This window comes from Xenopus tropicalis, chromosome 9, assembly GCF_000004195.4.
Source record: "Xenopus tropicalis strain Nigerian chromosome 9, UCB_Xtro_10.0, whole genome shotgun sequence".
Lineage (NCBI taxonomy): Eukaryota > Metazoa > Chordata > Amphibia > Anura > Pipidae > Xenopus > Xenopus tropicalis.
The window spans coordinates 85,163,880-85,176,479 of NC_030685.2; the positions used below are offsets into that span (position 1 = coordinate 85,163,880).

Consider the following 12,600-nt stretch of genomic DNA (forward strand, 5'->3'; position numbering starts at 1 on the left):
GTTTATGTTCTCCTTGCTGAGCGGTCACACTCCCATGCTAGGATACGCGGGGCACTGGATTGGCTTAGAGCCGCAGTGCTCACTTCCTATTGGCTGCGCGTCGCTGCTTTCCAGCAGCTGATGGAACAAGTTTGGTTGTGCGGAAGCGCAGGGCTGAGGAGGGGTTCCCACGTGTGTGTGAGACTTGGCCTGCCGGAGGGACCGCCTGCTGGAGGGAACGCCTGCTCTGGGGTATCGCTACGGTAACCGGTTGCAAAGTAAAGGTACAAAGTGTGACTGGTGGGCGTGTGTGGGGAAGTGTCGGAGGGCAGATCAGCTCCTTGGGGCCCTCCTTTCCCATCTGTGCCTTTTGCTTCCTACGGTCCAGGAAAGTGATGTTGGGGTGACTTTACTAAGTCCCTGAGGGCCCCTGGGCTACAGGTCTCCCCATTAAACAGCAATCCTGAGTATTCAGCCTAAAGGAACCAATGCAACAGATTATATACAGATTATATACAGATTATATACAGATTATATACAGATGTCCAATGGCTGTGTGTTATCTGTACATGTATTGGCCATTATGCACTGCTGGCTTCTGCTACATTGCTGCAGGAGTCACAACCAACAGTGCAGAGAAGATAAGCAGGCCGCTCTTTTAAATAGCAATTACAGTTACAAATTGTGTAATGAATTTATAGCTCTTTAAGTTTATTCCCCTTATGTACCCAGTGTGGGACTGGGACCCCAGGGCCCCACCAGGAAACCTTAGACCCTAGGCCTACTTTCCAAACTATTTTTCCTCCTTTCCTCACCCAACCTCTCTATTCTCCTAGTCTCCTTTATTTACATGCTAGCATCTATTCTTCCATCTATTTCCCCTCTATCTTCCCATTCAGAAATAGGGAATGGCCATGAAACAGGCCAAATGGGCAGGAGCAGGGGGGCCCACTGACACCTGGGCACCCCGGGAGTTTTCCTGGTATCCTGGTGGGCCAGTCCGACACTGTATGTACATGTATGTTCTCCAGATTTATTGCCAGAGAGACCTGCTACTGGCGCTGTTAGCTATTTAATAAATATTTCCCTTCAAGGCTGCTGTCTCCGCTGCTGATTGCTGTTATGCCAGCGTTGGTAAGGCTGTGCCCGTAACCCAGTGATATCTTGGGAACGGAGAGGGAGCCTTTAAAGGGAAAGATTTATTGCAAGTTAAGAGGAACTGTTCCTGAGTAGTGATTTCCCAGGATTTCTAATCTCCCCTGTAGAGATCACAGCATCGCCCTGTGTCCCAATCCTCAGAAGACGATGGAAGGAGCCGGAGCCGGGGAGGCTGGAGGTTCTGGGTCTCCCAGCCCTGAGGCCGAAGAAGCCCAGGCGCAAGCTGCACAGTTTCACGAGGATGAGGAGATCATTGAGGTGCTGGAGCTGAACGACGTAGAACCAGATCCAGGTATCTCTGATTGATTCGTATTCCTTGAAACCCCCCCTACGTATCCAGATACTGCGCAGAGTTCCAGCCGTGCCCATTATGTTTGGCATAGGCGCACAATTTTGGGTGAACCCTGTACCTTGTGACTTTTATATAAAGTAGTAGATGCACCAAATCCATTATTTTTGGGTTTGGCTGAATCCTTTTTGAAAGATTTGTCCAAATATCGTACCGAATCCTAAGCTGCAAGGATTTGGGTTTGGCCAGACACCTGCATTCGGCCAAATCAGAATCCTGCTGAAAAAGGCAGAATCTTTGCCAAAACCTGAACCAAATCCTGGATTCGCTGTCTCCTTAATATGAAGACACACAATGTATTGCACACTATTAATGCAAGCAACAAGGGTCTTTGGTTTCCTTTCTGTGTGGACCATACCATGCTCTTAGATTGGGAGAGGGGAATAAAGTGGTAACTATTAAACTATTTTTACAAATAGACTGGGCGTTATAAGAACCCCCAAGCCAGCTCCTGGTGTGTCTGGTTCTGACAACCCAGCTGTGACACTACATGGGCAAACGTATCTACACCTGCTTGTCCCACATTAAATTCCTAAACCAAGAGCATTAATATGAAGTTGCCCCTTTGCTGCTATAACTGCCCCTACCCTTCTGGGAAGGTTCCCACTAGATGTTGGAACAGTGTTGCTGGGAGTTGCTCCCATTCAGCCACAAGAGCATTAGTGAGGTTGGGCACTGATGTTGGGGATCAGGCTCACAGTCGGGGTTCCATTCCACAGGGGTTCAGTTGGGTTGCCCCTCCCCTTGCTGCTATAACTGCCCCTGCCCTTCTGGAAAGGTTCCCACTAGATGTTGGAACAGTGTTGCTGGGAGTTGCTCCCATTAGTGAGGTTGGGCAGTGATGTTGGGGATCAGGCTCACAGTTGGGGTTCCAATTCATCCCACAGGGGTTCAGTTGGGTTGCCCCTCCCATTGCTGCTATAACTGCCCCTGCCCTTCTGGGAAGGTTCCCACTAGATGGTGGAACAGTGTTGCTGGGAGTTGCTCCCATTCAGCCATAAGAGCGTTAGTGAGGTTGGGCAGTAATGTTGGGGATCAGGCCGGGCTCACAGTTTGGGTTCCAAATCAATTGGTTGAGGTCAGAGCTCTGTGCAGTCTGTGTCCTCCACTTGTCCGCAAACCCATTCTATATGGACCTGGCATTGTACATGGGGCATTATTGTTCTGAAACAGGAAAGATTATAATTCTATATGCAGGGTACATGCCTGACCCTTCTTGTAGAAATGTATATGTTGTTATGGAGAGGTTAATGCCCTGCTGACTGTCTGTCTTGCCCAGATGATTTGGCCAGCGACATGGAGGACGTCGACTTTGCAGATGATCCTGAAGATGGGGAAATGGCTGATAATGAGGAATGGGAGACAGAGGATGAGGGAGTGGAAGAAGGAACGGACCCCCATGACGACAGTGAGCTGACATTCTCCAAACATACAGGTGAGACCTGGCAGTGTCCTCTCAAGGGGCAAATAGAGTGCATTATAAGCCAACACAAGGGGGTGCCAATGGTGTATAAAGATAAGCCAAGTCTGTGCTTGTAGTATGACTTGGATCACATCACACAGTCAGGAGCATTGATTGCTGATCCACTTGGTTCCATTTGTTTCAGCCTCTGTGTTCTGCGTCAGCCTGGACCCCAAAGAGAGCGCTCTGGCAGTGACAGGGGGAGAGGACGACAAGGCGTACATATGGCGCCTGAGTGACGGAGAGACTGTGTTTGAGTGCACAGGTAAATGTCATGCTGCTGACTGCAATGCATTTGTCTGCTTTTTTATTTAACTCCCACCCCCCAAGGGGCAACTGTGCAGTCTCATCTGCTTGCCTGCAGGGGTTTCTTCATGACACAGCAGCCAGGGTTGGACTGTGGAAACATACTTGGTATCTTAAAGGGGTTGTTTGCCTTTAAATTAACTGACAATAATTAATTAAGTGACATTCTGAAACTACTTGCAATTAGTTTTTCTAATGTTGTGTTTTTTTTAAATTATTTAGCTTTATATTCAGCAACTCTTCAGTTTGGAATTTTAGAATCTATGTGGTTGTTAGGCTCCAAATTACCCTAGCAACCAGGCAGTGGTTTGCATGAGAAACTGGAATGAAAAGGAGAGGGGCCTGCATAGAAAGATAAGTAATAAAAAGTGTAGTATCACAGAAAGAGGCAGAAGAGAAAGGCAAATAATTCAGAAACAATAAAAGATAAGAAATGAAGACCAATTGAAAAATTGCTAACATTCTATAACAAACTAAGAGTTAACTTAAAGGGGAACCACCTGTTTAGAGCTATAGGAGTGATTGATCTATAAAGGGCAAGTGGCATGAGTTAAATAGGACTTCCCACAGTGTTGGTAAGTGTCTCAGTTACCCTTTCCTGACCAGTGCAGTGATATTCATACATAAATCACGTGACTTTTCATCACATGAACACGGAAGTTGAAATATTTTCACCACGCACTTTACATGTGGTTCTCTTTAACCCCTTCATGGCCTACTTTACATGTGCATCTTAGGATACCTTTTGGTATATAGCTCCAGCCTGCGGACATATAACTGCAGTTCAGGCAATAAAAACAAATGGTTGTAAAAATCACCATTCAAAGTTTCCCTTTTTATTTTCCTCAGGTCACAAGGATTCTGTTACTTGTGCTGTTTTTAGCCACGACTCCACTATGGTGGCCACTGGAGACATGAGTGGCCTGATCAAGGTGTGGAAGGTGGAGGGGGCAGAGGAGATCTGGTCTTTCGAGGTGGGAGATCTAGAGGTAAGGAAATGGAATGGGTCCTTATATCTTGCCTTGCGTCTGCATTGGGATTTGGATTGGATATGCTGGGGGTGTAACTTGGCTTTCCCACCAATAGCAAAGCTGATTTCATCATTCATTTAACCTGAATTACACATCAGCTGTTTCAGTGAGTCTTCAAATTATTGCCCCCTCATTGGGCCTATGGCAATAACTTGCCCTTTTCTCCCTGCTAGTGGCTGGAATGGCACCCCTGTGCCCACGTATTGCTGGCTGGCACAGCTGATGGAAACACCTGGATGTGGAAAATACCCAGTGGCGAGTGTAAGACTTTCCAGGGCCCCAGCTGCCCGGCTACCTGTGGCCAGTTCCTGCCCGATGGTAAGAGCCATAATAAATTCATTTGCAGAGGAACAATAGATAGGTATCTGTTGTTCCTTTCCAAATGGAAGAGATTTTGTTTGCTTATCTCCATTGAGTTCTACCCATAAGGCCACATTTATGTAGCAGTCCTGGAAAATGACAGTGTTGGTATTTGTGTAGGAAGGAAAGCCGTGGTGGGCTATGAAGACGGAAGTGTGCGGATATGGGACCTGAAACAAGGAAATGCTCTTCATGTCCTCAAAGGTAAATAGCATAGTGTCCCTTGCGTTAACATTCTGTTGATGCTGCCCCTTTAAACTTTGGAGTCTTGGGTTAGCGTTGCATCATGACATCAGCAGTCGTCAATGAGTTATGATGTCATAGATCCAGGGTTGGGCACTAAGAGAAGTAGCAATGTGCCATTTCCTGGTGGATTTTATTGTATAAAACTGAATATTTCTATATTGCAGGCACAGATGGACACGCCGGGCCTCTCACGTGTGTCGCCTCTAATAACGATGGCAGCCTCGTACTTACGGGTTCGGTGGACTGTGACACAAAGTTGGTGAACACAGCAACTGGCAAGGTGAGTGGAACCTCCCCAATGCTTCTCACTATGCCCTCTAGCGCTTAGGGGCCCTTGTGCTTGAGGGGGCTCTACTTGCATTATCAGTCTTGCCTAAAACTCCATTGTTTTGGGCTGAATTGCCAATTTTTTTATGTGGTATTGGTAAAGCCATTAGAAAAGAGGGCTCAGGGGTAGTATTAGCAGGGACAGCCGCTTAGGTTTGTCCATCTGCCCATTGTTCAAAATGCAATATAGTATTGTATTCTGAGCAGTTGCTTATTCTGCTTCTTGGATGCCTGACCAGGATTCCAGTGCCTCAGTGTAAAGCTATACATGGGCAAATATTAGCCATAGACTCAGCCCTTCTAGACCGGGTTGGCAGCTTCTCAGCCGCTATCAAATTTTTCTCTACAGGTTGTTGGGGTTTTCAAGACGGAAAGCAACGTGTCCAAGGCCTCAAGACGAGAAGATGGGGAGGCGGAGTCCAACTCAGTGGAGTCTTTAGGCTTCTGCAATGTGTAGGTGGTGGGGTTACAGGGCAAAGGAACTTTAAGAGTTGAATTGATAACCCATGCAGAATGTTTAGTTCCCCTTTAAGTTCAGAGGGAAAGCTAATTTTTACTGCCAACAATATACAAAATGCCAGTAATATGAGGATACTGCACAAGTCTAGTTTTGTTATCACATAGAGGGGGTTTCACCACTAGAGGGGGCACTTGTTTCATTCATTTGACTCAGTGAATCACTATGGAAGCACTTTCCATAGTGGGGATGGGGCTATAATTTCTGTGCTTGCTTTTCCTTACTGTATGATTCATGTCTTTCCCTATTCCTTGTTTCCTTGTGTATAGCCTTCCCCTGGCTGCTGTTGGTTATCTAGATGGCACCTTGGCTGTATATGACCTCTCCTCTCAAAGTCTGAGACACCGGTGCCAGCATGAGGTAAGTACCAGGTCTATTACAATGTCACTTTCTACTCCATAGTCGCTATATAGGGTAGGATATCACTCATTGTTGCCCAGACCATTCTTTCTGTGTATATTTGTATTTATACATATGGGTAGGAGGTGCCATAGTGTTTCCCTTAGACAGTACAGTATGGGGGTACAGCTTATTGTGTGCCCAGAACATTCCTTCTCTGTATATTTGTATTTATACATATGGGTAGGGGGTGCCATAGTGTTTCCCTTAGACAGTACAGTATGGGGGTACAGCTTATTGTGTGCCCAGAACATTCCTTCTCTGTATATTTGTATTTATACATATGGGTAGGGGGTGCCATAGTGTTTCCCTTAGACAGTACAGTATGGGGATACAGCTTATTGTGTGCCCAGAACATTCCTTCTCTGTATATTTGTATTTATACATATGGGTAGGAGGTGCCATAGTGTTAGACTGTACAGTATTTTACATATCTCTTTTGTCTATACAGTCAGGAATTGTACAACTCCTATGGGAGCAGAACTCGCCTGTGGTGTACACCTGTAGCTTGGATGGAGCCGTCAGATTATGGGACTCCCGTTCTGGCAAAATGATTAGCGAATACTGTGGGCACACTGCTGAAATTCTCGACTTTGCTCTGAACAAGTGAGTAGATAAGTGAGAACTGCTGCTTACAATGGGGGGGATCAGATAGGATCTGTGCCACTGTGACAGAATGCTCTGTTATACAGATAGCTAGAATCTCAGCCATAAAGCAGGGCAGGACTGCTGCTTACAATGGGGGGGGATCAGATAGGATCTGTGCCACTGTGACAGAATGCTCTGTTATACAGATAGCTAGAATCTCAGCCATAAAGCAGGGCAGGACTGCTGCTTACAATGGGGGGATCAGATAGGATCTGTGCCACTGTGACAGAATGCTCTGTTATACAGATAGCTAGAATCTCAGCCATAAAGCAGGGCAGGACTGCTGCTTACAATGGGGGGGATCAGATAGGATCTCTGCCACTGTGACAGAATGCTCTGTTATACAGATAGCTAGAATCTCAGCCATAAAGCAGGGCAGGACTGCTGCTTACAATGGGGGGATCAGATAGGATCTGTGCCACTGTGACAGAATGCTCTGTTATACAGATAGCTAGAATCTCAGCCATAAAGCAGGGCAGGACTGCTGCTTACAATGGGGGGATCAGATAGGATCTCTGCCACTGTGACAGAATGCTCTGTTATACAGATAGCTAGAATCTCAGCCATAAAGCAGGGCAGGACTGCTGCTTATAATGTTCTCTATGATCCATGACACGGTTTCCTTCCTTTACCAGAGATGCTTCCATTGTGGTCACAGCGTCGGGGGATCACCAGGCTAAAGTGTTCTGCGTGCAGCAGCCGGACCGTTAGACACATCTCCTTTACACCCTCATAGGAACGGCGCGCGGCGCTGCTGTATCTTTCCTACATACGTATGTGAGGATGTGTGTGCAGATATTTCTTTACGTGTATTTACACTTCTCCAGAAGCCGCGGCGCCCCCTCCTGCCCACCTCTCTTTTATATGGCGTATGGCGCAGGACTGCGAGGAAATTCGTTCTTTTTAACCTGTCTGCCTTTTACGCACAATGGCCGCTGATCTCAAAGGAAAAGAATATTTTGTTTGCCCGGGAAGTGAGGTTGTGGATCTACGGAAGCCGACGCACGTGGCAAATGGGGGGCATCGAAAGTAAATTCTAAAGCGGCCGCCAAGATAACCTTTAATATATTCTAGTGACCATACCGAATGGTGATTGGTTGGCAGAGCCAGAACGTGGGTGCATGCAGCTTGCTGATTGGTTATTAGTATTGGCAGCCATGCTGGAGACGGCCGCCATTGGGTTGGGGGTCAGATTGTATGTTTGAGGCTTGTTTGCACCGCAGCCAATCAGCAGCCTTAGCCGTGCCGACCTATGGAGCGAATCTGTGCGTTTGTTGAGTTGGACGCTGATGCATGGATACGCTAATGCACTTAACGCAGCTGCAGCCATGCAGATTTTTGTATGCATTTCACTATTTTCTACAGCCCCTAACATTAATTAGAACATGCGCCCAACGCAAGAGAATTCCGCATGAATGCAATGAATTGAAAGCGCTTAAATAAACGCCTATTGATGCACGGGCGCGAATGCGAGTATCTTGCAGCCGTGGGTATGAGCCCCCCCATATAGGACACAGGTCATGATCGGCAGCCAATCAGAGCAGTGTTTTGTCTGTTGTGGGTGGGAGCCTGGCGGATATGGTGGGTCTCCCTTCAGGCAACTTGCCCTTTAACTATTAATATTATAATAAAGGAAAGTGTTTCTACCAGTACCGGCGTTTCTCTCTCTCTCTTTCTCTCCTCGGGGGGTGTTGATTGGTCTGAAATATAAACGAGCAGACTGCGGATTCTGGGTAATAAAAAGATTAGCAAATAGCATTAAAGGGGAAGATAAAATGATAAAGTGGGGTTTCTATGTGCTGCAGATAATGATTGCTTATTGGTGGGGAAATGCGGCAATTTGTGACTGTTACAGGGGGCAATTAGTATATGAGTGGGCGGAGTCTAATCACCTAACAAACATGGAGACCTGCTATTGCCATTCAAGTGAATTGATTGGTCCCAAGCCCTCCTCCTATAGTAGTTAGGAAACACAAAGCCCCATTGCTGTGATTGTTAAGGGGGTGGTTCACCTTTAAACTAACTTTTGCTGTTATAGAATGGCCAGCAACTTTCCAATTGGTCTTCATTATTTATTTGTTATAGTTTTTGTATTATTTGCCTCCTTCTTCTAACTCTCCGCAGCTTTCAAATGGGGGTCACTGACCCCGGCAGCAAAAATCCTATTGTTCTGTGAGGCTCCAGTTTTATTGTTATTGTTACTTTTTATGACTTATTCTCCTCTCCTATTCATATTCCTGTCTCTCATGGAAACCACTGCCTGGTTGCTAAGGTCATTTTAACCCTAGCAACCAAATAGCTGCTACAACTCCAAACTGGAGAGCTGTTAAACAACAATTGAAATCATTAAAAAACTGCAAATAAATAAAAATGAAGACCAATTGCAAATTATCTCAGAATATTACTCTCTACATCCTACTAAAAGTTTAACTTAAAGGTGAACAGCCACTTTAAAGGGCAAGGAGCCCTTCCAGGAAGTGAGTGACGTCCCAGCTGCCAGTACACATGGTGCATTGATGCAATCTGAGTGCTTTTTAAGTTCATTTCCTATTGATAATGTTAAGGAATTGGAACAACTGGATCAGTGTTAAAATCCGCATTCTCCACCAAGTACAAAAGGACTGTGTTTATCTTCATGGGGAAGTACAAGTGATACTGAGTGTGAGTGTGAGTGTGAGTGTGAGTGTGAGTGAGCCTGGAGTGGATTAAAGTCAAAGCTTTTGGAAACCAAGTCTTGGAAGTTGTCTTTTCTGTCTCTTATTTATTTAAAAATTGAGGGCAGTTTTGGCTGGATTGCCGTCCCCCCCCCATGTAAGGACCCACTGTTGTGCACAGACCCCCAGATGATAGGATCCATAGTGCTATAGTTTTATGGTATCTCTCTGTACAGGCTATGAGCAAACTTAGGGGGCTGTTCCTGCTGAATTGTGCTTAGTACAGGGGAATCCCTATGTGCCATAGTCTTATGGTATCTCTCTGTACAGGCTATGAGCAAACTTAGGGGGCTGTTCCTGCTGAATTGTGCTTAGTACAGGGGAATCCCTATGTGCCATAGTTTTATGGTATCTCTCTGTACAGGCTATGGGCAAACTTAGGGGGCTGTTCCTGCTGAATTGTGCTTAGTACAGGGGAATCCCTATGTGCCATAGTTTTATGGTATCTCCTTGTACAGGCTATGAGCAAACTTAGGGGGCTGTTCCTGCTGAATTGTGCTTAGTACAGGGGAATCCCTATGTGCCATAGTCTTATGGTATCTCTCTGTACAGGCTATGAGCAAACTTAGGGGGCTGTTCCTGCTGAATTGTGCTTAGTACAGGGGAATCCCTATGTGCCATAGTCTTATGGTATCTCTCTGTACAGGCTATGAGCAAACTTAGGGGGCTGTTCCTGCTGAATTGTGCTTAGTACAGGGGAATCCCTATGTGCCATAGTCTTATGGTATCTCTCTGTACAGGCTATGAGCAAACTTAGGGGGCTGTTCCTGCTGAATTGTGCTTAGTACAGGGGAATCCCTATGTGCCATAGTTTTATGGTATCTCTCTGTACAGGCTATGAGCAAACTTAGGGGGCTGTTCCTGCTGAATTGTGCTTAGTACAGGGGAATCCCTATGTGCCATAGTTTTATGGTATCTCTCTGTACAGGCTATGGGCAAACTTAGGGGGCTGTTCCTGCTGAATTGTGCTTAGTACAGGGGAATCCCTATGTGCCATAGTTTTATGGTATCTCTCTGTACAGGCTATGGGCAAACTTAGGGGGCTGTTCCTGCTGAATTGTGCTTAGTACAGGGGAATCCCTATGTGCCATAGTTTTATGGTATCTCTCTGTACAGGCTATGGGCAAACTTAGGGGGCTGTTCCTGCTTGATTGTGCTTAGTACAGGGGAATCCATATGTGCCATAGTTTTACAGGCCAACTTAGTATATTCTGACTGGATGTTGCCATGGAAGCGAGCAAATCTGGAATTAATGTCGGACTGTAGCCAAATGACATTTCCAAAGCCGACACAACCCCGTATAACCTGGGAATGGATCTGATAATGTTATTTCATCTGATTCAGCCGGTTGGCTTTCAAAGCAAATTACATTTCCTCTTGGTTTTCTATTGACTTTATTCTTCCTGCAGCTTTAGCCCTGGCACTGACCCTCGCGCCCTGGCACTGACCCTCGCGCCCTGGCACTGACCCTTGCGCCCTGGCACTGACCCTCGCGTCCTGGCACTGACCCTCGCGTCCTGGCACTGACCCTCGCGTCCTGGCACTGACCCTCGCACCATGGCACTGACCCTCGCGTCCTGGCACTGACCCTCGCGTCCTGGCACTGACCCTAGCGCCCTGGCACTGACCCTCGCACCATGGCACTGACCCTCGCACCATGGCACTGACCCTCGCGTCCTGGCACTGACCCTCGCACCATGGCACTGACCCTCGCACCATGGCACTGACCCTCGCACCATGGCACTGACCCTCGCGTCCTGGCACTGACCCTCGCACCATGGCACTGACCCTCGCACCATGGCACTGACCCTCGCGTCCTGGCACTGACCCTCGCATCCTGGCACTGACCCTAATGCCCTGGTACTGACCCTCGCGCCCTGGCACTGACCCTAGCGCCCTGGCACTGACCCTCGCGCCCTGGCACTGACCCTAGCGCCCTGGCACTGACCCTCGCGCCCTGGCACTGACCCTCGCGCCCTGGCACTGACCCTCGCGTCCTGGCACTGACCCTCGCGTCCTGGCACTGACCCTCGCGCCCTGGCACTGACCCTCGCGCCCTGGCACTGACCCTCGCATCCTGGCACTGACCCTCGCGCCCTGGCACTGACCCTCGCGCCCTGGCACTGACCCTCGCGTCCTGGCACTGACCCTCGCGCCCTGGCACTGACCCTCGCGCCCTGGCACTGACCCTCGCGCCCTAGCACCCTGGCACTGACCCTCGCGTCCTGGCACTGACCCTCGCGCCCTGGCACTGACCCTCGCGCCCTGGCACTGACCCTCGCGCCCTGGCACTGACCCTCGCGCCCTGGCACTGACCCTCGCGTCCTGGCACTGACCCTCGCGCCCTGGCACTGACCCTCGCGCCCTGGCACTGACCCTCGCGTCCTGGCACTGACCCTAGCGCCCTGACAGTGAATGAGAGAAAGGAAGGTGCCACAGGGTGCTAGAGAGAGGGACAGATGCAATGCCAGGCTGTGCCAAAGGGCACTCCAGGCTTTCTGGCTCAAGAGCTCCCACTTAAAGAAGTGAGTGTATCAGCAGGTTTGGACTGGGGGGTCCCAAGGGGTCCCAGCCGTGGCCCCCACATCCCTCCATTACCCGTCCAACTCAGCCAGGGGGAGTGCTGCAGGGACCAGGTCTGGGCCAACTGGGCCTACCAGGTTTTTTCCCTGATGGGCCAGTCCGACCCTGTGTGTCGGGGCGTGTGTACATGTGATAGGAGCTGCCATATTGGTTCCCTCTAATAGAGGAATGTATTTACAGTGGAACCTCATTTTTACACCCCTTGCTTTAAGCAGTAACATAACTACTCAGAGTAGCAAACTCACTCCGTACCCCCCGCCCTGATGCACCACCCTAACACTATGACGGATTTCCTGCATTTTACATTATTTCTCTGTGGGTCCCACCAATGTATAATGCACAATACTTTCCTCTGATTTTAGTTTCTTTTTTTTATTGATTTTACACAATTCTTTTCTGGACCCTTGAAAAATGTAAAATGGAGGTTCTACTGTATAATGTATCAATCTGCTTATTTCACAGACCTGGTTTTATGGGTCTCCTGGACCTGTTTGTGTGAGTATGTATGTATGTATTTATGT

The 12,600-nt window shown here is 48.0% G+C and overlaps 2 protein-coding genes across 2 annotated transcripts in view; one reads left to right on the forward strand and one right to left on the reverse strand.

Moving 5' to 3' along the window:
- LOC116407773 overlaps nt 1-12,600 on the reverse strand; it is an 880,143-nt gene that overhangs the window by 444,967 nt on the left and 422,576 nt on the right. The gene's annotated exons all lie outside the window — the stretch shown is intronic.
- aamp (angio associated migratory cell protein) lies at nt 243-7,823 on the forward strand. The gene is given in 12 exon segments (NM_001102815.1): nt 243-263; nt 1,245-1,429; nt 2,766-2,921; nt 3,094-3,213; nt 4,104-4,243; nt 4,459-4,603; nt 4,766-4,849; nt 5,056-5,171; nt 5,568-5,671; nt 6,005-6,095; nt 6,586-6,740; nt 7,418-7,823. Coding segments are annotated over 11 exon segments (1,332 nt in total). The 5' UTR covers nt 243-263; nt 1,245-1,284; the 3' UTR covers nt 7,494-7,823.